This window comes from Sturnus vulgaris, chromosome 18 (assembly GCF_052056855.1).
Source record: "Sturnus vulgaris isolate bStuVul1 chromosome 18, bStuVul1.hap1, whole genome shotgun sequence".
NCBI lineage: Eukaryota > Metazoa > Chordata > Aves > Passeriformes > Sturnidae > Sturnus > Sturnus vulgaris.
Window position 1 is genome coordinate 3,744,590 of NC_142260.1, and position 26,993 is coordinate 3,771,582.

The 26,993-nt window shown below is 41.1% G+C and overlaps 1 protein-coding gene and 1 long non-coding RNA gene across 6 annotated transcripts in view; one reads left to right on the top strand and one right to left on the bottom strand.

Moving 5' to 3' along the window:
- Positions 1–3,699: 3,699 nt before the first annotated feature.
- On the bottom strand, positions 3,700–7,705 carry LOC148221694 (uncharacterized). Of its 2 annotated transcripts, none has more exons than XR_015807558.1 (3): positions 7,565–7,705; positions 6,653–6,774; positions 3,700–5,727 (listed from the first exon to the last, which is right to left on the bottom strand). It is a non-coding gene; the product is annotated as an uncharacterized LOC148221694 (long non-coding RNA). The 2 variants fall into 2 exon arrangements; XR_015807557.1 differs by having other exon boundaries at positions 3,700–6,561.
- A 45-nt stretch (positions 7,706–7,750) lies between these two features.
- AMPD3 (adenosine monophosphate deaminase 3) overlaps positions 7,751–26,993 on the top strand; it is a 33,295-nt gene continuing 14,052 nt past the window's right edge. For 3 of the 4 annotated variants that reach the window (XR_015807556.1, XM_014876325.2, XM_088175613.1), the window contains exons 1-6: positions 8,075–8,237; positions 10,926–11,151; positions 13,596–13,791; positions 14,209–14,374; positions 16,430–16,649; positions 19,036–19,165. Coding sequence is in view for 3 of the 4 variants with exons in the window: in XM_014876325.2 (XP_014731811.2) it covers positions 8,090–8,237; positions 10,926–11,151; positions 13,596–13,791; positions 14,209–14,374; positions 16,430–16,649; positions 19,036–19,165 (1,086 nt within the window). In the remaining variant the exon portion in view is untranslated. Of the gene's footprint in view, positions 7,881–8,074; positions 8,238–10,925; positions 11,152–13,595; positions 13,792–14,208; positions 14,375–16,429; positions 16,650–19,035; positions 19,166–26,993 lie in introns of those variants that run through there. The other variant, XM_088175614.1, reaches the window with a different exon arrangement.

Sequence of the window (26,993 nt, forward strand, 5' to 3'; positions counted from 1 at the left end):
CACTAGATGGCTCCATTGGCTTTTTAAATGCAGCATTTCCCAACCTTGAACAGAGTTTTGAAATGTAAATACCATTCAGAGTTTATTCCATTGACAGTCATAGATACTACTAAAAAAAAAATAAAAGAAAATAGAAAAAAATAACTGTCTTCTTCCTTTGATCAAGGTAGAATTGATAGGCAGTGCAAGGGCCAAAAAGATTTTCAGTTTCTCCCCTGCATTATATTGAATTTTCACAGTTAATTGTGTCCACAAGATGCCTGCAGGGTGCCTAAGGATGGAAAACAAAGGATTCTGGCCCCTTGCACAGATACAGTTGGCAAAAGTGCTTGTAAGCTGTTGATATGCTCTACCAACCTGCTGCACCTGACTGTGTCACACTGGCACAAGGAAAAGTCATAGAAACATCCATTCCTTCCTGCTGCACTGCAAAATGCTGAAAAGTTATCCTGAGGGATTGTGAAGTGTACTCTTGCTCTTTTAGTAAATATCCAGTTTCAGTACCAGATTGCAAAATGAATGTTTGCATACAACAAATTTACCTTCCCCATTGTTTTGGGGTAGCAGATATAAGTTTAAAATTTACACTTCATTCATATGAGTTTTGAAGAAAAACGAAATTGATCTGAAAAAACAAAGTTGAAGAAAGACCAAGGAGACAGTTTATTTTTAAATTATCTACTCATTTAAGTTCTAAATTCCTCTGATATTTCTGTTTTGTAGACATAAGGTTGTTGAAACTCAAATTAAATAATAGGGAAGGCAGGCATTGAGTTCAACACCTTTTCTTCCACTTTAGTGTGGAAGATTTGAGAAGACTGGCTGTTTCCCTGCTATTGTACAGGAGATGACAGGAATAAACACTCAAACACTGAGTAATCCAGCAGGTCACCTTCCATCCCACACCTTCTGCCATCTGCTCCAGCCTTTGCTGGCTACCTGACACTCAAAGAGATTTGTTCATGTTGGAGCTGCTCCCTGTGGAAATCCCTTTTTTTCCACTACACGATCCAGCAAAGAGTTTATTACATACAGAGACCCTCCCCACAGATCCTGGGCTTTAGGAACACATGAAAAAGGAAAGGGGTATGAAGGTGTATGGTCAAAAATGTCCAGGTGGAGAACCTGAACAAGGCCCTGAGCAGAGCATCCTTTACACCAATCCTTCAAGGTGTCCATGGAATTTGAGGCCTTTCCATGGAGAAGTAGGGCTAAGGAAAAGGGGAAGAAGCCCTGAAACCAATATAAAATCAACCAACAACAAAAAAATCCTGAACAAACCACCTGCCCCAAATTATCAGGGTGACTAAATCTGAAAAGAAAGGCCTGTAAAGTTGCATGATCAGAAATTAGTACAGGGGAAATTGAGGAAGGCATCAAGCACAGAAGCTCTGACAGCATCTACTGCTCCATGAAAGCATCCCCAGTGTGCATCACCTGCTGATGCTGTGCCTGCTCATCAGGGGACAAGCAAACAGCATCAGGCCCCACCATCTCTGCAATCTTCCCCAATATCTGCTAAAGACAGAATTCTGAGCTACAAGGCTCTTTTTTCTAGCCCTGTTGACGCTGAAGTGCCTTGGAAATCTGTCTTTGGAGACAGGCATTGGAATCAGGTCCTTCAATTGTGGCAGCAGCTGAAACACAGAGCTCGAGGCACACAGAACTTTGTCACTTCCCTTGGTCCGCATTGGATTACCTTCACCCCGTGCAATAACTGGGAATCAATAAAGTCTTCCTTAGACCCAGAAAAGGGCACAAATAAGGACTTAGGTATGTGTGCTGTTTATATTAACAGAAGGAAACGTCCTGCAGGTTAAGGAAGAGGCGGGACTTGCACGAAACACGAGTGGAAAGAGAGAGGGATGCCCCAAGAGCGCCGGCACCGCTTTTCCCTCCGTTAACGCACAGACAGCGCCGGCACGAACCGGGGAGGCTCCGAGGGGGCCGGGCTGTTGTTACGTAAAGGGAAATGTGCATTCCTTGTGTAACTCGGCTCTTTACATAACCGAGATGTGCACGGCCCCGGAGCGCCGGGCACTGCCCGCCCCGCACGGCGGAAACGCGCTGCTTCTGCACAAAGGAAAAGAAATAAAAGAGATGGGAAATGTCACAGACTGCACATTCCCGTAGCCGGTAGTCTAGGATGGAGAGATGACAGGAGGTTTTGAAGTAGTTTTTCGTATAGAATCGTGGAAGCATCAAGTTTGGAAGAGACTTTCAGGATCACCCAGTCCCCCATCGAGGCAGCAGTGCCCCTGTAAGCCACAGACGCACATCACCAGATCAGACCTTGGACACCTCCAGGATGGTGATTCCTACACCTCCCTGGGCAGCCCAGTCCCACATCTGACCATCCAAACAGTGAAAACACAAATATAACACAGCCCTGGCCACAGTGATTTTTACACAGGAAGACTGGGTAGAAATAATAAAACTATTCCCACTCCCAGTGACAGTTTAAGTCTCTATAGGAGAATAAGAAAATTCTCTGTTGGATTTCTTGCCAACTCTGCCTGCTTAGTGCTAGGCAAGGAACACAGAGAAAGTTTATTTGGGCTGTAAATGGTCACTAGGAGTCCCCGTGAACAAATAAACTCCCGGGTTGGAGGTTCCAGAGTTTCACTGACACTTGTGAAAGGAGAGACTTGGAAAATGCACTTGTAAAACAAAGGGAAGATGGGGGAGAATTGGGGGCAGGGAAAGCTGCAGTTCAGCAACACCTAGCCTGGAATTTATTTAAGGATAAAAGTTCAACAACACCTAGCCCAGGGTTTATTCAAGGATATGTGACCTTTGTGTAAAGTCATGTCTAAACCATATCTTGCATTTCCCAGTTCCTGGGCAGTTATGTGCTCCACCTGCATCCCACAGATACCTGTTATTTGGGAAGGAAACTTCCAGTGTGAGGGCCAAAGAACCCAGATGCAAATCCTTATCACAAAAGATTATAGAAAACTTAATGGCAAAGAATAATACAAATGGAGAACTGAGTAGCACTTAACTATTTGCATTTCCCTACAAACATAATATGTAAACTTAACATACAGTTGGATTTCAGTACTGATTTTTGCAGAAATCATCTAATTTAGAATATTTTTGTTTTAGGGGTATCCAAAATAGACCACAGAGTTCTCCTCTGTGAGCTGTAATTACACTCTTTTATTATTTATCATGCCCTGGCTGTATCTAATTTATTAGACAGTTGCTTGCTGAATATTTTATTTTATGTGCATTCCAAGCAAATAAAATCCCTCTTAAAACAAAGTTGAGTAAAAGGGCACTGTACATCAAAGTTGTGCTTTAAAACTATTTCTACTACATTGCACATAAAAGATTTGAAACGTAACTTTCAGAAAATTCTGTTTTATAACTCAGATTTAAGGTCATGCAGCTACACATGCAGGTTTGTCTGATGCATTCAGACCTCTCCTCCTTTGAACAGTCCCAGAATTTCAGATAAATTATGTATAAAGTCAGAGAAAGGCAGTCTTCCATCTGAGGTAACTACTTGCAAAGTCCAAGCTAAGTAGGTTTGAGACAAACTGGTTTTAAACCAGCATTTTACATGGCTGTTGTGCCAAAGGCAGTTAGCAGATGCCAGCAAAGAATTCTCCAAGTGGCTGGAAAGAAATCTTTCCAAATATCCACATGATGACTTTTAATTCCAAACACACCAAAGAGTCCCGTCTTGCTTGTAAACCTTTATTGTGCAACAAAGTATTACAGTATATTCTATTTATAAACTCATGGAAAACTTCTTTTATCTTGCTTCAGACTCCAATTTTTAGGACTGTACAGGTACTTTCCCAGTTTATTTTTAAAGCAGGGGCTGAACAGTCACATCCTTTTGAAATTTCTGCACTTCTCACTTCCATTTTGGGTTTATATATAAATATATTATATAGAGATATAATATATATATCTATATATAAATATAAACAAACTGGTTTATATTTGCATACTCTATGTATTTTATCTTAAAATAATATACTACAGGGCAGTTATACTCACAGGTATCCTTTCAGAAGGGAGAATGTCACTTGGCTGAAACGCCCCCAGGAACTGGATTCCACACCTAGAACTCTCAGTTCTAATGTCAGTACAAATAATTTGAAAAACATTTTGCACTTTATACAAGCCTAGTAGTATCTTGTATGTACATATTCCAACTGCTCAAGACGGAGTTTATGGAAAATCTTGGTCTAATCAAAGTTTCTCCTCTTAGTTCTCATCTCACATCCCCCTTTCTGGAATGGCCTTGAACAACCTCCAAAACATAGGAAATTTGTTGTTTTTATTCAGAGTAGGAGCCAAAGGTCTAGATTTACAAATTCCTCCTTAACTCAATACTGAGAAAGACCAAATCATCTGTACCAAGATTTAGCTGCTCTAATTCAATTACAGGACTGAATACTCACATGCCCAATTAATTTCTGCAGGCTTTTTGAAAAGCAGTGGATAAGAAATCTGATGCTTTTTGATTTGTCAACTTTATAAAACTGACAGACATGATTGGCTTTGTATCATTCAATCATTCAGTGGAGCAATTTTCTCTCTTTTTGAATTATTACAATTTTCTCTATTATTTTGTTTAAAAAAGGAATCATTCTTCCTTCACAATGAAGAGTATTTGATAACATGATTCAACTGCATTTCACATTTGGCACAAACTTCCCCTCTGGCTTTTGGAGATAACTTCATTCGACTGTGAGGGTTTTTTTTCTGTTGGAATATCAGAAAGTCTTCAGTAAGTAAAGGCATGTGTGCCAAGCACATCATTAACTGAACTGATTGAAGATCAGAAAAGTAAGTACTAGGTCTAATATGGCTTGGGTGCCACTAATGGGTACATTATAGATTGAAATATTTCATTTGTTCCATTAGTTGTTTTGTTGTTATCAATACCATAGGCAGTTGTATGAATATATTTACAAAACTAATTCAAACTCCATTAGCTTTTAAGGCACTGCTCAAATGAAAGCAGTCTCTTACAACAGCTGAAACAATTACAAGTGAAAATGAGAGACCATTTTGATGAATATGCATTCCAGCAGTAATCTTCTCCCAGACAAGATTTGTCTGTTTCTAAAAATAATTGTTAATAATACAGATGTATATTTAGGGGAGGTTTATTATTTTGTTCCATTCCTCTGTAAATATTGACATTTAAAACTTTAACTGCGTTTCCTCTTGTTAAAATAGACAGACTGCAAAAGAGAAAATACCATGTGCACTGAAATAATCACGAGTGTATTACTGTCACCAAAAGAGTAGTCTCTAAAGTAAGACTAAAAGAAAGTTGAAGACATAATAGAAATACACATAAAAAATGATATAAATAAATGTGATCAGCTGTAGCTTGGTAAAAAGAAGTGGATAAATTTTTCTTGTATGGCAAGATTTAAAAATATTAAAATAAATACATTTTTACGAAGTGCAAAATTTACCTGAGAGAGCCAGTGCTTGCTGCCCGACAGAAGTGAACTAACACCCAGGTGGCTTCAGAAAATATGACATTTTACAATGGGAATCCCAACATTTAAAATAACTCTGGAGACACTTGCAGTACATTCAGCATGTGGTGTGTAAAAAGTACAACCTACCTGCAACCAGGGCTGGCAGACAGGCTGCTCATGGGGCAGACAAGGTGCTGACTGGCATCACTGAGGTGTTCTCAGGTTTAGTGGTTTATGTTTTGTAGGTGCCAATGGAAGAGCACAACATCTGTGTTGAAAATATGCTATTTTACTGTCAGCTCAGTGTTACTGCCATTCCCCAAGGATGAATGGGAAATGTTCATTAGGAGAGCAGAGATAGGACAGGAAACTAGACCCACCAATGAAATGTATGCTCTTAGATAACTGACCATAGTAACTGCTTCTGCAAAATGTGAGAGGACTTAAAGTCTTTTCTTGGTAATTTATTACCATTTCCCTACCCTTACAATCCACCCTGCTCTTATTGCAGATCTTCAATAGTATTTTCTTAATGCTTCAATTACTGTAGATACATTTACTCAGCCATGATCTCAGTTTGCTTTAGAACTTTTCCAATTTGTTACAAAAGGAGAGCTCATTTAAATACTCAAGGTTGCCTACAACAAATGTGTCCTATACACTTAGGGATTTGCACTTCAGTGCTCACAGAAGCCTTTTCTTTGCTAGTGCATTTTTAAGGTCTCCTTTCTGTGTGAATTCTGTGGCTTTGCTAATACGTGAGCTCACACTGCAACGCTCTCTCTCTTCACTGGGGGCATACAGAGCTTCCCGTTTAGTGTAAGAAAGCTGAGAAACACAGTTATCTCCCAAACCGTTATTCTTTCACTGCGGTTGGCACAAAGTCAGCACGAGGGGAAACTCTGCCAAGCTCTTGCATCCCACAGAAGAGATTAAATCAAGTGCAGAGGCAAGACTGATGTGCCAAGCTGAGGAGAGAAAACCAAAAGGCCGTGGGATACCTGAATCCAGCATCACAATTATGATTTGGTGGATACCAAGACCAAACTTCCAGACAAACTGCTGTGATAGCAGGCCAGTTTGAGCAAGTTCAGACAAGTGGCTGGGAGAAAGAAAGGAAGGAAGCAGCATTAAGAGATTAGGAATTGAGGAGTGTATTGCATGGCCAGCAGCAACAGGTGTGCTTTACTCACGTATCAAATGGGCAGGGCAGCTGTGAGTCACAGGTGCAGACACTTAGAGCATGGGCTTTTCTGGCAAGCAGATATTTTGGCAGGGTGTTGCCAGCAGCAGCTGATGAAGACATTCAGCGTTACTGTGGGAAAAGCACATGTACACAGCATAAGTCCTTTGTCCAGGCTGAGAAACAATGCCTATTTTTGTAGTATTAATACTGTTTTAAAAATATTTTTTAATTATGGCTGACTCATTTTGGAATGGTTTAGATTGCTACATGTCTCATAACAGCTGTGGCCATAAGTCTTTTTTATGAAGGTGAATGTGCTGACTCTCGTCTAAGAGTCAAAATATCCGCTCTTCTTTGCAACTCGGATTTGGGATGGAAAACTCCTTTCTTTTCACTTCATTTCTTCAGTAGCGGTGTGAAGTAAAGGAGTTTCTGAAGCCATAAACCCCTGAGGTTTACACATGGAGCATTTCTATGCCTACGAGCTGGGGGGGACACAGAGCTACCTGATCTCTCATGTTTTAGGACATCTACTTTTAACTGTGCTCGTCTTTTTACACCAACTACCTTCACTCACTGCATTCCTAGTGCTTCCCTGCATTGATAAGATACTTTTATATCTAAATGTCTTCAGGTTAGTCTCCAAGTATTGTAACCCGAACTCACAAAAAACGCCCCTAGAATTTTCAGCTTCAGGGCCCAGAATTTCTCAAAATAAGGTCAAACTATTTTACATGTTAATATCCTCATTCCTGCTGAGTCACTCAGGGTTTGAACTTCAGTTATTTGCCTTGGCCTGTTTATGCGGAAAATTTATTGGGGTTTTGTTTGTTTATTATTTAATATAGACGAGCACCTGGACGGCGTTGCCACACTGTTGAAAACACTTCTGATTGAGACACATCGCCAGCACGCTTACCGGCTGTCACTGTGCGCCGGCCCCACGACTTTGTGATCTCGAACCCAAGTTTTTCCACGTTAAAGCGCTTCCCGAGGAGTTTCGAACGCGGCGCTCGGGAAGGCGGCACCGCTGAGGCGAATCCAGGTGGGGCTGGGCTGCCGCCCCTCCTTCCCTGCCCGCCGGGGGACATGTGACAGCGACTTCTGCCTTCGGGCCGCCCAAGGGGAAGGGGAACGGGAAAGGGGCCACGGTTTGCCCGCTGCTCCGGCCGCCGCTGAGGCCGCGGCGCCGCCACAGGTGCAGCCCCGGAGGGCCAGCGCCGGCCCCCGCAGAGGTACGGACCGGGCGGGGCCGGGCAGGACACGACACGACAGGACGGGGCAGGGCAGGGCAGGATCAGCGCAGCCCCCCCGACCCCCGCCCAGCCGCTGGAGCCGCCCCGGCCGCGATGCAGCCCCCGGGCGGCCCGGCTATAAAGGGGCCGTAAAGGGCCGGGCCGGGCAGGGCGGCGCGGCACTGCGGTACCGGGCGGCCGGCGGGCGGATGCGGCAGCAGCAGGGAGCGGCGGCGGCGGCGGCTGGAGGGAGCGGCTCCTCCCCCGGCTGCCTCCTCCGCTGGTGGCTCCGGGCAGCGTCTCTCTGGCCGGCGGCGGCCCGGCCCTGCGCCAGCATGGCTCTCCCCGGGGCGCCCGGTAAGTGCCGCGCCGGGCCGGGCCGGGCCGTGGTGCCGGCCGTGACCTTGGGCCGGAGCCGTGCGGGGCTCCTGCGGCCGCAGCGCCCGCGGGCCCGGCCCCACCTGCCCGCGGCATCCGCTGGGATGCGGCGCTGCCCGCCGGGCATCGCGGGGCTCGCAGGCGGCTCTGGCTTTCACGGCATGTGCTCGGTATACATTCAGGAGCTTTAAATGCCTGAGCGAGAATTGCTTTTCGAGTCATCATTCCATCTATTTTTAATTTTTTTTTTTTTTAAGTGCAGCATGTTTCAAGAGAAACTGCTTTCTTTTCTTCCGCAAAGGTGCAGACCTAAAGAGCAACCAGCCTTTCTATTAGATCGCGATATTTAGGAGAAGAGCATTTACTGGGTGGCATTCATACCCTTCCCCATCCCATTAAATATCTAGTTGTTGCTCACCTTGGGCAAAGGACAGCAGTTCAATAGAAGGATACTGGATACAAGAGCCTCTTCCAATTCAGGATGGCACAGCTCGCACGAGTATTGCATGAGGTGCCTGATGGCTATTTTAGGTTTATTAGGCTCATTTCAATGCCATGAGCTAGCAGTGATGTGGGTGAACGTACATTTCAAACTGTTCTGTGCCTTAGTGTCTGATGCTTGAGTGGAGGCTGTGAGCTTGGGTTCTGTAAGAAAGAAAAAACTTTGGTGTCAGCAAAGGATTGAACTTACATGTATACTTACTGTCTCTTCACTATCTTATTGTAAGGATTTAAAATACAGCATGGTTTCTCATGCAGCGTGTTTCTTACTGCATTTCTGTTTCTGATCACAATTGTCTAGGGAAAAAGTTCATTTAAACTCGGAAAATGCTCAGCATTATGTTACTATTTCACATTGTACTAGTATTGTTATTACTCTTACTGTAGTTAGGTATAAAGGGAGTTTTTCCCTGGCTGAAGTGGCCCAAAAGGCCCTTGCTGCTGCATGTGTGGCAGGCTCTGCTGCTGACAACTGTGCTCATTGAGGTCGGGGGACTGACTCCTGTGACTTCCTTGGGGGTTGAAACTGAGAAACCAAAGCTAATTTTGGATGCTACTTAGACATAGTAGTGCATTGTCATAGAATTATTCAGCTAAATATGCGTGTATTTTAAAATTTCTTCCGTAGTTATATTTGATTTTATGAAGACTTAATACTAACTGCAAAACAAATACTCCCCAGGCAGAAAACAGCACAGTCAGATCCACAGTTCCTTAAAATCAGAGATGCTTTTCTACTGGGATGTGAATGAGTTCTTGTAAAATAAGAATGCAAAGTAATGTAGGGGAACACTAAATTGCTGTATTATGGTCCAATTTAACTCTTGTCACCTTTTCATATTACATTTGCTTTTGGAATAAAAGCAAAAATGTTCTCAAATCAACTGTGAAAACAGGTGGACATTAATTAGAGTCTTTTAGGCTGAAAACAACAGGATCACATATCAAAAGGATCACATATCAACATGTGAAACCTGCAGCATGCCTACAGAAAAATTGTAATGGGAGCCCTGATAAGTTGTGTGTGGACAGATAAAAAACTGCCACGCTCCATGCTGACTTCCAGGGTATGTCGTTATTTAAATGAATGCTATCTCATGAAATACATTTGCATTTTTCTAACCAAGAAGGATTCTAAAATGCCAGTTTTGGACCCAGACTTTACATGCTGGCAGTGCTTGGATCTGTTTGCTGTGACATGCTTGCAGCTATTTTTAACTTATGTAATAAGAATTTAATCTTATTTGTTATAAACTCCATCATACTGAAGGCATTCAGAAAGCTTTATAGTACACAACAAATAATGCTGGTCAGTGGCTTATCAGCACTGTGTTTTTTCCCTCTGGAATGCTTCCAGTTATGCTAAAATGCACATTCTGGATTGTATGAAAATGGAATAAAAGTAAAGCCAGGAAACTACAGAAGAAACAATAAAGATGGCATTTTAGTAATGATGCTAGAACAAAACAGAAATATTTTGTGATGAAAGGCTAGCTACTTAAAAATTTGAAACATTAAGCATATTCTTTTTGAGAAGTAATATTTAAATGCCAAGTAGAAATGGAAGTTCACAATCTGTTTCCCACATGCATTCAAAAATGTGATCTGAGCTACTACAAGTCGAAAGAAGTTAACTCAGTTGACTCTATCTTTGCTCCTGTTGTGCAACTATTTCACGTCCCAGCAGTTCTGTGACTTTGTGATTCGTGCAATGGATGGGGTGAGGTGAAAATGTACAACCTGCATTTCTAACTGGCCTGTTGGTTTGAAGTCCCTGAGCAAGGAAGGAGGCAAGCAACTGAATGTGATTTGCAGGTTCAGTGCAAGCACACACAGCTGAGTATCCACTGTATCACAAACACTTGTCTGACTGACTGTGCAAGTAAGTGGAATCTCCTGGTAAATCTCTACATAAACTGCTTAGGGATTTTTGTGGCTATACCAAGAGGTTCCTGATGCCCAAATTAACATGGCTCCAAGAGCAGAGCTGCTTTGTGTTCTTCTGTACTGCATGCAAGTTTAAATTCTGCAGAGCTCTTCTGCTTTGTTCTGATTTTTCTGCAAGCTCTGACTTTTTACAGGCATACCATGGAAACCCCCCCTCAATGTCTGGCACATCTTCCCCCCTGCTGCAGCTCTAACTTTCCCAACTGTGCTGCTCCCCAGGCGAGATGCCCCGGCAGTTTCCCAAGCTCAACATTTCCGAGGTGGACGAGCACGTGCGGCTCCTGGCTGAGAAGGTGTTCGCCAAAGTCCTGCGAGAAGAAGACAGCAAAGATGCTTTGTCACTCTTCACCGTGCCTGAAGACTGCCCCATTGGGCAGAAGGAGGCCAAGGAGAGGGAGCTGCAGAAGGAGCTGGCAGAACAGCAGTCGGTGGAAACAGCTAAAAGGTATGTTCTGGAGTTGCTTTCCTAGTGGAAAATAGTTTTTGAAGTGAGTTTGAGTTCTGGCAAGCAGCATTCTGCCCTTTGCTGCTTGAGGAGAAAGGTGAGCAGCAGGTACCAGGGCCACCCCTGTGGTGTCCTTCTGTCCTGTGCCCGAGATAGGGGGATGGACCCCAGGGAGCTTGGGTTGCTCAGGTTGTCTCAGCTGTGTTCCCAGCAATAGCACAGATATTGCTTATGCAGAATTAATAAAGAGCATAGCTGGGTAGAAATGAACAAAACCCCAAGAGTCTTTAATGTAAGAAGAGTCAGAAAAATAAACACTCCCCCCTCTTTTTCTAGTTTCATTAAAAGAAACAGAAAATTTTAACACAGAGAAAATAACAGTGGTGTGATACTTCCTTTAGTCTCTGCAAAAATAGATGAAAGCAAAGAATTTATATTTAAGATCAAGGGGTAAGGTGAAAAGTGGTATTGGCATAATGAGGTTATTTGTAGGTTTCCTTTTCTCACAGAGATAAAATCTAACCACTGTCAGCCATAAAAGTGCACATTAAAAAAAAAAATAAAATTGCCTTCTACCTTTGGTTTACCCGTGGCTGTAATGAAGGCAAACCTGCTTTGGTTTGTGATATATTTTTTCTGTAAGGGGCAGCATTCCCCTGATGTCAGGCTGTTCCAGTGTCTTGCCTTCACAGGACTGCTGGGCTGTTTCTGGAGTCACATGAGCTCAGCAGCAGCCTGACACCAAATGGGTTGGACGTGTACAGACTCTTCAAAAAGCAGGCAGACAGGAAAGGTTTTGAAAGTGATAGCTGAGCACATGTACCTGGTTAGCTGCAGAAAGGCAGTTGGGCAACACTTGGAATCATGTTTCTGGAGCAGAAGGGAGAAGAGTCAATTTAGTTAAATTAAGGTATGACTCACTGATGATACAAGCTGAGACTTTGGGTTTGGAATTGTGCAAGTGGATTTCCTAGTTGGCATGTTCATAGACATAAACAGGCACAGAAGGGAAAACCAGATGTTTCCAGCCAAACAAATGTTTGGTATATGCTTCCTCCTGAACCAGTGTGTTTCACTTCTAATTTAGAAAATTTGTCTCACAGAAACAAACTCAGGTTTTGTACAGGTTTAACTGCAGGAAGGGGTATTATAGGTATTTTGTTTACATGTGGGAACAGAACAAGTGTTCATCTCTATCCTGCAGGACTGAAGTATACTTCAGGGACAGTGGCACAAGTACAGCTTGTGCTATTTCCACTTGCAGTTGATCAAACACTGCCTTTCGAAACTGATGCTGATTTCTAAGGTGGCAGCAAGTGCTTTAGAGGATGAAATTTGGGTGTTAATTGTACAGCACTGCATGTTCTTACTCTTAAGAAAACCACAGAAGTAATATGCAGCTTTCAGAGAATGTTCCAGTGTTCCTTTTTCTTTGTTACTGATTCTGATGCTTTACTAACATTTTAAGGTTTTGGTACCTAACTTACAAAAGTAGGGACTATTTCCACAGTGCAAAAGAAATTTGTATCACAGGTAGTTTATAACATAGTATTTATATATTATATGAATATTTAAAGTACATTTAAGCACATTTAAACTGAGTGAGGAAAATTAATTCCATCTTCAGAGATATTCCAGACCTCCATTTGAGGTATTACAATTATTTCACTGGAAAACTCAGCATTCTTTTTTAGCTGGTTTATCTGAGGTGCACGTCTATGAGGGCTTTGATGAGCAAAGGGAACATTATAACATTTATGTGAGTTCCACCTGAAATGAGGAATGGACTCGTGTATCAAAGCCATGCTGTGATATCACTCTGATAACCAACACCAGCCTTCTGCTCAAGTCTCACTGCCCAAGGAATAACTAGGTGCTCCTCCTTTTCCTTACAAGTTGAACTGAATGACTGTATGTGAAATTTTGTTGCCCAGTCTTGTCTGACAACTAGATGAGTTTTAGGTCCTGCAAGTTTTGGGAAGGATGAGAGGTGTGTGTAACAGCATGGTGACTTAAAACAATTTCCATGTGTGACATTGACTTGTTTCTGTCTGATCCTTCACAAATTCTGATGCTGTCAGTCTGTAAGAATCAACCCTTACTAAAGTGAGCACAGTGATCACGTTTTCTTTTTGACTTGCTGAAACTGAAGTTGTGAGAAGCCAAATAAAAACCTTAGGGCATCCTAGAGTGATTGTAAATAAATTATGGCATATTGGAGTCATGTAGAGGGTAAGTGCAATTGTGTGTAGTGTAGATCATGTGAAATGTCAATACAGAAAAGCTAAAAGCACAAGTACTCTCTGACCAGCATTTTTTCTGTGGTATGAGAGATTTCATTTGTGAAACTTCCTAGGGGGCGATTTCTTGCTGTAATCAGTTTTCCAATGTATTTAGTGTTTTATACCATGGCTTATTTTATGTTTTATACCATGAATTCGTAGGAAGAAAAGTTTCAAGATGATTAGATCCCAGTCTTTGTCATTACAAATTCCACCTCAGGAATGGAAAGCACCACCAGCCAATCCTGTCCTGTCTCCTGCCACGCCAGTTCTCCCAAGTGCTTTTGTGCCAGTCCAAGTGCCATATGATGTACCAGAATTCCAGAGAGTTTCAATTAGTGGGGACTACTGTGCAGGGGTAAGAAACTATTTTTTTCCCCACTTTCTGTATCTAGAGGGTGTAAAAAATTGCCATATATGTAAATGAAGTGTAAAATGCCAATATGATGGTTCTCTGCAGCAGACTCTAAATTGCTTTGTGAATAGTGATTTCTTAAACAGTTAGGAGTAAAGTTGTTTTATACTCTTTTTAATGATAGATTGGATAAAAACATAATCAGATGTTCACTAAATAGGTAATATATGGGAGGATAAAAACATTTGTGTGTGTTTTATATATGGTGTTTAGATTCTGATTCTGTCACTGGCTTCCTTACTCCTTGGGCAAGATCCTTATGGTCAAGCCCCGTACACTTTTGTTTCTGGAAATTCAGTCTCCTTGTTACTGGTGTGGATTTGGTTTGTTTTCCAGTATTTACCCAGGTTTCCCTTCCAGGTTACAGTTGATGATTATGAACAAGCTGCCAAGAGCCTGGTGAAAGCTCTTCTCATCCGAGAGAAGTACTCGCGTCTCGCCTACCATCGCTTCCCGAGAACAACATCTCAGTACCTGTGCAGCATGAGGGATCAGAAATGGAAGGTTGAAGATGAGGTGTGCCCAGGTGAATATCCTTTCTGAAATATTCAATTACATTCTAAGAAATTTAAACATTATTTTAAAATGCAGAATTAAACCCATGCACTACTGTAGTAAAGGGAAGTTGTGTTTTTGTGATGATCTCTTCTGACTGTCTTTGTAATTTATTCTGTTATTGAGTGGAGAATCGCTGATGGGCCTAAGTTATAAATCCTGTATCTAATTTGGAACTTTGAAGCTGTCAAAACCTAAAAACCAAGACTAGACTCTCATTGATTACTTTATTTCCTAAGCAAATGGATTGTTAAGTAGCATACTTGTGCTCTCCCAGGAAAAAGCTGTATGGCTGTGGTTTAAAGTGAAGTCATTCCTCCTCATCTTGGCACAGGGGACTAAAAGGGGTGATGAGCTCATCCACATCATAAATTGAAGCATGATACAGACATGCCACTTAGCAAGTCCTGAGTCAGGAATTTCACAGGCAGGCTGCACTTGCCAGGTGAAGACTAGAAGCTGTAGAGTCATATTTGTTGGGCATTCTGCCTGGGTAAATAAACTGATCTCTCAACAAGGCTTATTAGGTTGAACATATTCTCCCACTATGTGTGTCACAAATTATTTTTGTCTCTTGGGTGGGTTGTGTCTTGAAAGCTTTGCTTGTGCATTAAACTGTTTGCACTGCTCATTTCTGGATTAGTCTGTGAGGAGCAACCTTTGGTCTGTACAGATGGGCCACTGTAGATGTGTTTGTATTGCTGACAGCTTATTTTCAGCCTGGAAGTGACATTTTTAAATCAATTACTCTCTGGCTTAGTGGTTGAAAGAGGGTGACTAAATATGTTTTCAAGTGTTTGTTTTCCAGGAAGAGTGTAAAGAGGACAGTATACTGAATATTCAAGACAGGGAAGATATTTTGGAACAGCTGCCAGGGAAATATTTCCAAGCTATTATTAGGTTAATAACTTTCTTACAGCTACAATTTTAAACTTACAATAAAAAATGAAATCTCGTTACACAATGTCTTAATTAGCACAAGTTTGAGCTGGATAGTTATGAAGATTAGAGATAAGGATGGTATCAGTTTATAACATACATTCAGGTGCTCTAGGTGAATAAAAGGACTGGTAATTACTTTTCTGTCGTGGCTTAACTGAATGGGTAAAAGAAGAAATCTCTGATAAGACTGAGCCAAAGAATCTAGTTCAGTTGCCATAAATGCAGTCAGGACACTTTGTGCTGGCTGCTTTAGTAAGATATTGTAAAAGAAGTGATGGTTGTTCATAGCAGGAGTGACAATGTTTGAGTGTTCACATCAACTAAAGCTCCAAGAAGTGTGTGTGATTACTTGATTCTTAGGAAAAACCTTTATAACTTTTTAAAGGCTTTACAAAATTGTACTGAACAAATCCCAACTGTGCCTCTGGTACTTTTTGATTTTGTTTATGATCAGAAGGCCAAGGGATAAACTGGATTTGTGTTGTACTATTTTTGGCTTCTATGCTTTTTGCTTCTATTTAAAAAAAAAGTTAGAAAAAATATTTTATTTAAAAAATCTCGGAACAAAACCATCACCACAGAAAACCACATAAACAAACCAACCCTCAAAAACTAAAAAACTCCAATCCAAACACAACAAAACCAACTGATTCTATGCTTGAATACGAACTTCTGAAATTGCTACAGTGAGTCAGAAGGTGAAAAGAAAATAATGAAGGTGGGTATGCAGTCAACAATTATTTTATTGTTCAGAAATCTCAACTGTACTTCAAGCATCCTAATTTAAATACTTCTGCAAACTCATTTTCAAACTTACTCCAACACACATTAATAAAGAATAGTATTAAATCTGTGTGCATTGGTTCAGAGAACTCTGATAACATACAACATTTGAATTAAGGTAGGCACTTAATTTAGAGAGGGGCTGCAACTAAAGCCTGTCAGAAAAACCAGCAGATCCTGTAACAGCAGATCTTTTATAGTAACTGAATGTGATTTTAATGAAAATACTGAGATCTGTCAGAAATTATTTTGCCTTTTGTGTAAGTTATTTCTTCTAACCGTAATGTAAATTTGTTTTCAGATTTCCATTCACCCCCAGAAGAAAATGAAGATCCTTATAATCTCGATGATGCCCCAGACAATTTGGATTATGTTATCAAGCTGCAAGGTGGCATTCCCTTTGTTTATGATAACAAAGAGATGATGGAGCTCAATGAGCCCCGGAGTTTGCCATATCCTGACCTGCAGACCTACACCCTTGACCTGAGCCACGTCCTTGCTCTCATTGCAGATGGCCCAACGTATGTTCCTCTTGTTACCCTCTGCCCCCTCAGGCTGCTGCTTACTTGTGGCTTAGCACTTCTCACTTCTGTGATATTTAATTCCTCGGCATACCCATTCTATGGAAGTGTTTTGTTTTGCCTTTCTCAAGCATTAATGCATCGTGGAAAATCTTAAAAAGGAAAAAATACAATGCCACCTATGACTACCTTTAATTTCATTGGTTTCTTAGCAACAACCATGGCAAAAAAAGGGGTTAAGAGAAAAAATCAAGGAATTGGCCAAATGTTGACATTCAAGTCAGTTCTGATCCAAACTTTGTGAAGCATGGGAACTGAAGCTTGAGCCTCTTAAATTTTGTTTTGGCTGTTATGCTGAACCTGAGGTTTTTGAGCAGTTGTCTGAAATTCCTTCGTGTCTCTTCTGCTCTGGTTGCATGAAGAGAAACCCTGTGCATGCAGAGTATATGGATCAGCTCAGCAACATAAATACTCAGTCTGATTTGTTCCAGATGTTAATTAACTGCTCATATGCTGCAAAACTGACCCATGTGTGCACAATCAAAATAAGTCCAATATTTCCCAGAACCACCAAATTCCTGTGAAGTCTCTAGAAACTAGAAATGTAAAAACTCTAGCACAGTGAGTGATACTCATGACAAAGCAATGTCCTTGCCTAGTGCATGATGAAAGCATGTGCATCCAGTTTTAATTTACTTCTTAGCTGAGGATTGGACACAGCCCCATCTCTCATGGCCTCAACACCAGGAAAGGAAAAGAATCCACTCTGAGATGGAATTATGCAGGAACCTGAACTGTTCTCCTGAGCTATTTGCCCTGTGTGCCAGCACTGCATTCCTGGTCCTGCTGCACGGGAGAGATCATCACTGACACTGTGCCCAGTCAGCCCCACCTGGTGCATTCTGTGCCCTGTGTGTCTGTCTCAGCTGTGTCAGTCTGTCTGCCTCGTGCAGTGACAGTGGCACAACAAGCCTGGCACATTCCCTAAGCCCTTTCTCAGGAGCCAACTCCTGTGCTTCTGCCAGCTTGAGCAGGCTTTGGTTACAGTCAGCTATGGGCAAATGCATTCCAGTTACAGTGTGTTATATCCCAAGACAGATAATGAGAGGATAAAAGGATGAGGAGGAAAACATGCTGAAGCCCCTTTTGCAATTTTCACTTCAGTTGTAACAGGAAGCCCTAAGTAAGAAGGGCTGTGGTAGAGCAAGTTAAACACTCAGCACCTTGGTGAATGTAGGTCAGTCACCTGCTCCTTTCACTAATGCAGAGTAAGCCTTTGCAGGCTCATCCAAACTCTCTGAGAAATGTGCACAGCCCAAAAGAAAAAGGTCTTTCTCATAATCCTGTTGCATAAGCTCTCCTTTTGGTATTGTTTCCCTGTTTGCAGCAAGTGCTTTCCTGTCGTTTATGCCCATCACATGTAGGGCTGCTCAGAGAGCCACTGTTCTTAAATCTTTGCTGCTGGCAAACTGATGAAATCTCAGGCTTGTGGTCTTTTGGATAACAACATGACTCAACAGAGTTCCTGCAGTGGGCAAACGGGTCTTGATCAGTATTGGGTTCTGTGAGACTGGGTTTGAACCAGGCTTCCAAAACCATAATGGGATTTTTGTCCTATTGAGGAGAGATTGGCAACAATGAAGCAGGAAAAAGAAGGCTATTACATTAACAGTGCTACCAAAATATTGTGGAGTCAATAAGAATTGACAGATGGTAAAGAGAAAAACCATGTCATTGGTTAAAAATAGAAGGAGAAACATGACAGAAAATGAAAGTGAAGATGGAGCTCTGAGTAGGCAAGCAGGAACAAAAAAGCATATTTTCTAAAAAGGGCACAAGAAATTATTTTGGAAAAAAGTATTTTGACACAATATATGTGATCTCAAGGCATGAAAATGAAAGCATATTCGATCTTATCTTGGCTTCTCACATTTAACTGAAAAAGCAAATAAATTTGGAGGATTTAAAAAAATCTTAATGAGTAAGGCTGGATGACAAGTTCTTTCTGTTATATATAAGAAGATTGTTCTATTGGTGGTACCATTTTAGAGAAGCTGCAATTTGACATCACATTTGATTATAGGTTTTGTGCTTTGCTCATTATTACCAAAAGGGCTGCAGTTTATGCACAGGTATAGTGAGGAATACTTGGACAAGGTGAAGGACATAAGATGGTTATGTAGAGTTCTGTTTGAGATTTCACTAAGAACTTTGGTCTGAAATTGGCTTGCATATTTGTTAACCAGTAGGATAAAAAGAATGGATTTGTCTTGAACCTCATAAAACGCCCCAACTTTGTTTTTACTCTGAAAACTTGGATGTTCTTTTTGAATTTGAATTACAACTAGTTTTAAGTTACAGTTCATTTTTGTGTTTTCTTTTACAGAAAAACCTATTGTCATCGGAGGCTTAACTTTTTAGAATCTAAATTTAGCTTACATGAGATGCTGAATGAAATGTCAGAATTTAAAGAACTGAAGAGTAATCCTCATCGAGACTTCTATAATGTGAGAAAGGTAAGTGTGAGAAGGATCAAAGGCATGACACTGTTTTTAGTAGGAGTTCCAGCAGTTCTGTTTTTCATATGGGAGGTGTAGATGATATGCACGAAGTAGTGTGTGCATACCACTCAACTGAATTAAGTTATTTTAAGAATGTTAATGTTTTTCTACGTGGGAGCTCTCCAGGAAAATTAACTTGAATGTGCGTGGGTTAATTGGATTATGCTAAGCTAATTTGTTTACTTACTCCAAATCAAAGGGGCTTAATTGTGTGTAGATTGGTTTAAAGGAGTGAAACAGAGTTAATCAAATGAAGCTCACTTGGATTATGAATAAAAATATCCTTATGGAGGTTTAATTAATTTTAATGAACTCAAAGACATTCAAGGACATTTTTCTGCTTTCATATAGGTACATCCTACTAGACTGTAGTAGGAACAGCTGTATATATTTCAGATGATAATTGCATTTCATATTGAAAATAGATGTTTAAATACATGTCAAAAGACCTCCCACAGAAACTAAACTGAGGGTTCATGCTGCCATCAGTATCTGGTAAAAGAAGTCTGTGATATATTAAGCAAAAAGATTATCTGAATTGTAGTCTTGGCTCCTCTGAGATACACTGGGCTATAATTAGGGGACAGGTAGGAATCAAGGAGCTGATTTAATTTCCTGACATATTCACACCCAAGGGAACTGTGTTCTCTTCAAAGCATGGAAGCAACAGTGTTAGGCTGCTTCATTTGCTTCCCTTCCCTGAAGTGGAGAGGAATTTACTGGAGTTAGTGCTTCATTTTGATAGGTGAGATTTCTTCACAATAGTTGCTTTAAAAAATCGGTGTTTGTAACTAATTTAGGTCCATTCTGCATTGTTTCTCTGTGCAATTGGAAGAGGTAATCCTTATTTTGTAACTTCAGGGTTTAATAATCCTTCTTGTTACATTTTGGTTAGCACTAGTTCATCAAAAAGTCCTCTTGGCTTTTCCCTATAATGCCCAATGTGTTTGCTGCCACTGTCGTGGTAATAAACTGTCCCAGTGTCCTTCACAAAGGTGGAAGCAGATGAGGTGTCAGGTAAGTTCGAATGGATTTCATCCTTCCAACTGTTAAACGTGTGGATGGGAGGATCTGTCAGCTGATTCACTCAAGTGGCAGAGACTCAGCTGCCAACCTGAAAGTTTTCTTGCATAACCCTGGAAATTTGCTACGTGCCACATTCAGAGAAAACGCCTCAGTAGCTGAGAGAGACTTTGCTAATAAAACACATGGCGATTGAGACATGCAGAGGGGTGGACTGGGTGACTACCACAATCAGTTTGATTACTGAGAAGTTGTAATTAACAGGATTGTGCTTGCTAAGTTCAGCTTTTGATCTAAAAGCAAATGTTGAGTGTCTCTGGGCATATCTTAATTATTTTTTAATTACCTGCTGTTGAATAAGCCACTCTACAAAAGGATTCTTGTTGTTCAAAAGCACAAAATATGCATTGCTTCCCCTCTGGCAATAAGCACATTGCAGAGAGCAGGAACCAGCCTGCTCTTCTCTGCCAGAGACTATTCCTACTGCCAGCTACTGCTTGAAAAATTCTTGCTGCACAGAGTTAATCTTGCTTAAAGTATTTTTATGAAGCAAGCTCACAAGCAGTATTTTTCTGAAGCACTCTGGAAAGTAAACTGCATTGTAGACACAATTCCTGTAAGCCCCTAGATAATCTTGTTTTCCTTGTGTCTTGCTAACCCCAGTAATGTTTGGAACTGTAACTTCCCTGAAGTGCTCCCTTGCTAATAACAGAATCAGCAGTGAAACATTTGACAGCCAATGCTTCTCAGCCTCTGTTTTCAGGATGTCTCTTGGTTAAGTCAATCCTTAGAAGTGCTTACTGCTCACAAGGAAAGCAAGGAACAGGATTCACCTTCCCAAAGGGCTGTTGGTGAAGTTGTGTATCACATCCCTCAGACACAAGTGTGGAGGTCCTGGTACAATCTGCTTATACGAAAGAGCCAAAGTAAGGGATGGAAAATGCCAGAATTGGAACAGATATGAATGTAGTGGCAAGGTCAGTCAGTGAACGTGTACTGCTGTATTTAGAAAGGTACAATGGAAAGCTGGCATGACAGCCAAACATTACTGGTTTTCCCCTGCCTCCTGTCCCCTTCCCCACTTTCTTCCCTGATTTAATAGGAGTTCTCCTCCAGTGAGATCATCTATTTCCTAAAACCCAGTATAGGCTCATCTTAAATAAGGGACATGCACGTTTATATCTTGTATATTGAACTTCCCTGGAATGCAGCCCAAGATATATTTTGCACTGATCCAGCTGGACCTGGAAAATTGCCCTTTACTAAGGACACAGGCAGGCAGGAATGCACAGGTGGTAAGACAGCGTGGCTGGCTCCCCTTGGCTCTCCACAGGAGGTGAACAACTGTCTGTGAGGAAAGCACTAACTTCAGAGGAGACTCTGCTCTGCCATCAGCAGGATTCCTCACGTCCTCCAGCTGATGCACAGCAAAGTGCAGGCACTGCACATTTCCCACATAATACTGCCTGCATGAAGAATGAAATTTAGGAACAAAAGTTTAGCTCTGTGGTACACAAACTCAGAACTCAGTTTTAACCTTTGTGTACCAGGGTGTCTTGTCCTATTTGTAAGGTTTGTTTGAGAGGGGCTTCCTGTGCCCAACAGCCTCAGATAATTCAGAGCAGACAGTTAATTTTTTTTTTTTTGAGGTGAAGCCAAGAGATGTTTTTACCCAACATTATTTGCTACCTTTGTAATGGGTGTCCATGTACTGGATTGGCAGGTGTCCTTCACTGCAAATAGCTTTGATACAGTTTCTGAAGATGAAAAAATCACAGCCTAAGCTTCTTTGGATATCCTTTCTTTCTGTAGCCAGTATTTCAGTGTGTCAGCACTGAGAATATGTCCTAGCAGTGACTTTTACACCTCATTCTCCTGCCTGCAGGCTCACTAGTGCAGGTGCCCAACCTTGTGTGGGGAACTGTGCATGGGAGAATGCAGTTTGTGTATTCACAGCCCTGCTGAATGCTCTGCTGCAATAGCTGGCTGCTGCTGTGACATCTGTTGGATGAGGACGTTGCAACTGAATTGTTATTTTTTAAATTACTGGTTAGACAAAAAGGAAGTAAACTCTAGCTGGTTTTTAAGACCACAGAGTTGAAAAACCACTGGTTGTACTTGTAAGAAGGAAAGTTAGAATGGGGTTAAATGTTACTAAATTCTATAGATCTCACAAAATACTGAATGGAATTAGCAGATGTCTGCTTTTTAAACATTTGATTACAAGCCTTGTGAGTGAATGGTGAACCTGTAACTTCTCTGAACTTTGGTTCATTCTAAATTTGCTTTTTTTTTAATGTTTCTTTTGTTTCCCCCAGTAGCTACTTAACTGACTTTAGTGATGAACTAGTTTCATCATATAAACCAAAATGACAGTGAATGGGAAGACTTTTGGATTAGCATCAGATGCAAAGGGAATGCCCCTTCAGCATGACATGGAAGGTGCCTTGCCACTGTTAACTGGCAGCAAAGCTGGCTGCTGTGCTTTCAGAGCTCTGAGTGCTGCTTCTCCCCTCCTGCCTTGCAGACATGCTGAGGCAAATTCTTGTCTCTACCCTCAGTCTTGCAAGTGAGCACAAAATGCAATCAGGTGTAAAGGCATCAATCATTATAATGCAAAATTTCTGTAGAGACCATAAGGAAAGCTTTTCCTCTCTCCTTTCTTTTAGTAATTAAAAGAATGGAACAAGAGATTTTTTCTTCACAGCAGTGTATTTCTGTATTTGTGTGAATACAAACTCTCAGGTTGGATTCTGCAGCCAAACAAGAAGCTGGATGTGCAGGGATTCTCTTCTCATCTCTCCTGGTTTCTGGGTTGCTCTGCATGGCATAAATATGAATTATATAAATATGAATTAGACAAGCTCCCAAGGAGCTCTGCACAGCTCTAGGGACTATTTCTGCTGCCAGGAGCATTCCTGCACTACCCGAGGACAGAGTTTTTTGTGCCTCTGCCTCTCATGCCTGTTAAGGAACTGCAAGGAGAAAATCAATCCCACTGTATGCAGCTTTGCATCCTCTCAGAAAAGCTGATGCAGTATGAATGTATTGACGAGCAGGAATCTAGCAGTGGGATGAGGAATGACTTCAATTCAGCACTGAAGTAAAGCCTGCAGAGCATTCAGTGTCAGGTTCATGCAGCCCATAGCTATTGGGTTAGAGGTATTTACAAGTGAAAGTGTATGTGTTTAGAAAATGTGGCAGTTTACAGCTGTGGGTACTGCTAATCCATGCCCTGAAAAAGTTCAGTGGTATTTAAAGGGCTGTCCTTGGCATTTCTTTTTGCTGTATTTATCACTTATCACTCTGAATCTAGCTCATATGCCCAATTCAGTGCAACACTGTTTGTGATATGCACAGATAAGCATCCATAAAACAGATCTGAGATGGAAGTTCTGTGGAGATCTGAGCACCAGTGGAATGAAAAAGAAGGAATGCAGGAAGGTAAGGGAGGAGGCAGAGTGGCAGAGGGAGGCTGGTGCTGGTTAGATGGAACTCCTCCACGCTGTCAGTTGTACACACCTTGCCTGAGAAGGACAAGATTTCACCCCAAAACCTGCAGAGAGAAGCACAGAGTGGTCAGGTCAGTGAGGAGGGGAATGGAATAGTCTGAACGAGGAATGTGCAGAGAAAGAAAGCCTGGCTTCGTCACATGGAGAATTGCTGAGTGAAGGGAATTCTACCTTGCTTTAAGTGCAAGCGAGCTGATGTCCAGCATTGCTTGAATGATGGAATTGCAAGAATGTAACCTGTATGTAAACAACAGTTTCCATTTGTTAAAAGGGTGAGCTCACTGAAGGTACAGTACTGTGTTCCAAGACAGGCTTCTGTCAGTCATTCTGTTTTTCTTTCCATTGAAGATTAGCGTGACCTTGAGTGAAAGGTTTTCTGCTGGGGGAGGGGACAATAAGCAGGGCAAGAGGAAATCTGGTAAAGGGAATGCAGCCGGGGGTTTTTTCCACTCAGGAGAAACTGGGCTGGAATGGCACTATAGTGTATTTGAAAATACAAGGGGAATGTTTGCAGGCTGGAATGGCACTATAGTGTATTTGAAAATACAAGGGGAATGTTTGCAAATAGAAACAAATAAACCTTGTGGTAGGGGTGTGTTACTCGTGGTCCAGAAAAGCATCAGCTTATTTCATGTACTGTATGAAGAACAAGATAGTAATATCTTAAACTGGGAGTGGCTTTTTCTGGGAAGGAAGAAGGAAGCAAAGGGTTTTTTTGTCACCCTTATATGAATTCAGTCTGTTCAAATTGTTTTTGTAGAAGCCTTTCATAATAAATAAAAAGAAATCTAGTAACAATATTTTAGCATGATAACATTTCACATTATAATAACAATAATGACAATGACCTGCCTAACCAAACCAGCCCACCTGAGCTCTTTCTAAGGGTTCTGTGTTCATTTAGTTAGGATTGTACCCTGCATGGTAAAAATGTACAAAAGCATACTCACTAACTAACTATGTGCCAGGACAGCTCAAAGCTCAACTCCTTAAAACCTTCCAAAAAGTTGCATTTATGCTAAAAAACAATAAAGAAGAAAAGCTGTGTGATACCCTTATGACTTTAGATTTGAGTTCTTTTATGACTTTTTATTACTGAAGTTGCTGCTTGCTTACAGGTCAAATTATACTGGGTAGTAAAAAAAGGTAAGTAAAGTAGTGAATATTCTCTGGAAAAAGCAAGAAGGAGATTCCAGGAAAGTCTCTTATCTTTTCACAGATACGTGTGTTTAGTTTGGAGGAGGAGGAGGTAAAAAAAAAAAAGTATGCATGCATACATACATACATACATACATACATACATTTTATACTGATATCTATAAAGGCAGATCTTTGTTCTCAGAATTAACCTCTTGTGATTAAGCTAGGGCTGTGTGTGATGTGTTTGTGGGGATGGAGAAGATGTCACAGGAGCTCACTGGAGAGCAAAGGCACACTCCAGAGAGGTATTACTCAACAGGAAGCAGGATTTTAAAAGCAATGTGATCTTTGCACAGAAGCAAACAAAAGAAACAAAAAGCCTCCCTGCTTTCCATCCTTGCCCTCCTAACAGCAGTGAATTCATGTTGATTTACATAAAGAGGAAGTGCTGTGTCTTGTTTTGTTCTGACTTTTTTCAAGACTCATTAATTCCAGTAGTAGCTGAGCCACTGCTGGAACCACTGCATTCTGAAATTCAATAAACTACACTTATTCAGGGTCCCCACACCTGTATTCTCTGCTTATGACTTGCTTTTCATTAGCATTTAGAGCCTATAGGGCATCTGTTAACTGTTGTTCCACTCTCCTATACAAGTTTACCAAGCCTAGTAGTATTTCACTGTTCCAGGAAGAGTTTACAGTAAACAACATTTGTGCCTAAACCAGAGAATGTTTATGAACCTGAGTAAGCACATGTATAAAATGCTCTTGGGCTCAGATATCTATACCAGTACTCTGAGGAGGGTGAGAATACATTGGGTGGGGGTGTTTACTCTTTATATACAGCACTGTTTCCTGTGCATTAATAATGTGCTTTATGTTCTGTACTTTGAGACAGCCATATGTTTCTTGCTTTTTCATTTAGCTGTAATGTGTCTGGTATATTTGAATTAGGCAGTGATTAACAATTAATTATTTAGGATTCAGTTTTATTTCCTGGTTTTTATTTATGCTACTGCCATTCACAAGGAGAAGCTGCAATAACTTGTGTATATCTGACATGCAAACAGAATGACTCCAGGGGCCAGGTGAAGCAGTGGCACTCCTGTGGCCTGGATGTCATGGCATAAACCCAGGCTTACACTGGAGGAGGGTGGCTTATTCTGTGCTCTGTGATGTGTTTCCTGCTGATCCTTAAAAGCAGATAAGGATGTTGATTAGCTCTGTTGGTGAAATGTGAAACTGCAGAGTCACTGCACAAAGGGGAACAAATGCCTTGGGCTCACTTTGTTTGTGTCTCTGTTTGCAGTTTCCTGGACAGAGGAGTCTTGGATCAGAGTCCTTTCAGACATTTAGCTTCACTGGTTCCTTATATATTTGGTTTATTTGAGAAGTTCTTTTAGTGTTACTAAGGACTTTCACAGGGAAAATTTATATGACAATCAACCCCCCATTTCTCATGAGTTGTTTCTTTGGATTGTGTTCCAGTAGAGGCTGCTCAGGTAGCAGTGCAAGCTTCTGAGCAAAAGCAAAGCAGACCTGTGGAAATCATTTGTTTCTTGTCAATACTTTTTTTTCCAGCAAAACCTGGAGGAGTACTCTTAGCTCTTCTGTGAATTTGCACTTCCTTTAGTGTGTGAAGAGATCTGAAAAGTCTGTCAGCGTTATGAGTTGCTGTATTATAATTAAACTTGGAAAAAACCTCACATGTATATTCTTCAGTTCTGGTGGCCTAAGATGTTTCCTATGGTTGAAATACAAAAATGAATTCTGCTTTTGGAAATGGCTGAGAATTCCAAGTCCTTTCAATCAGTGAGGATAGTTATAACCACAGTCTATAACTAGAGAGGCATTGCTGATTCATTAATGAAGTGAAAGGATAGTAAGGGATCAGAGTGTCCTTTAAGGAAGTATCAAATTTAATCTGAACCCAGGGCCAGTGATTGGCACTTAGAATGTGTCGTGTTGAAAGTTTTCCTATTTAAATAGGAAACTATTAATTGAGGACTACTTTACTTACAGTTCTGCTTATTGAATAATTCTATCAAAATCAAAATCTCAGGGTTCTGAAACATTTTGATTTGTTTAGGCACTTATCTATTTGTTAT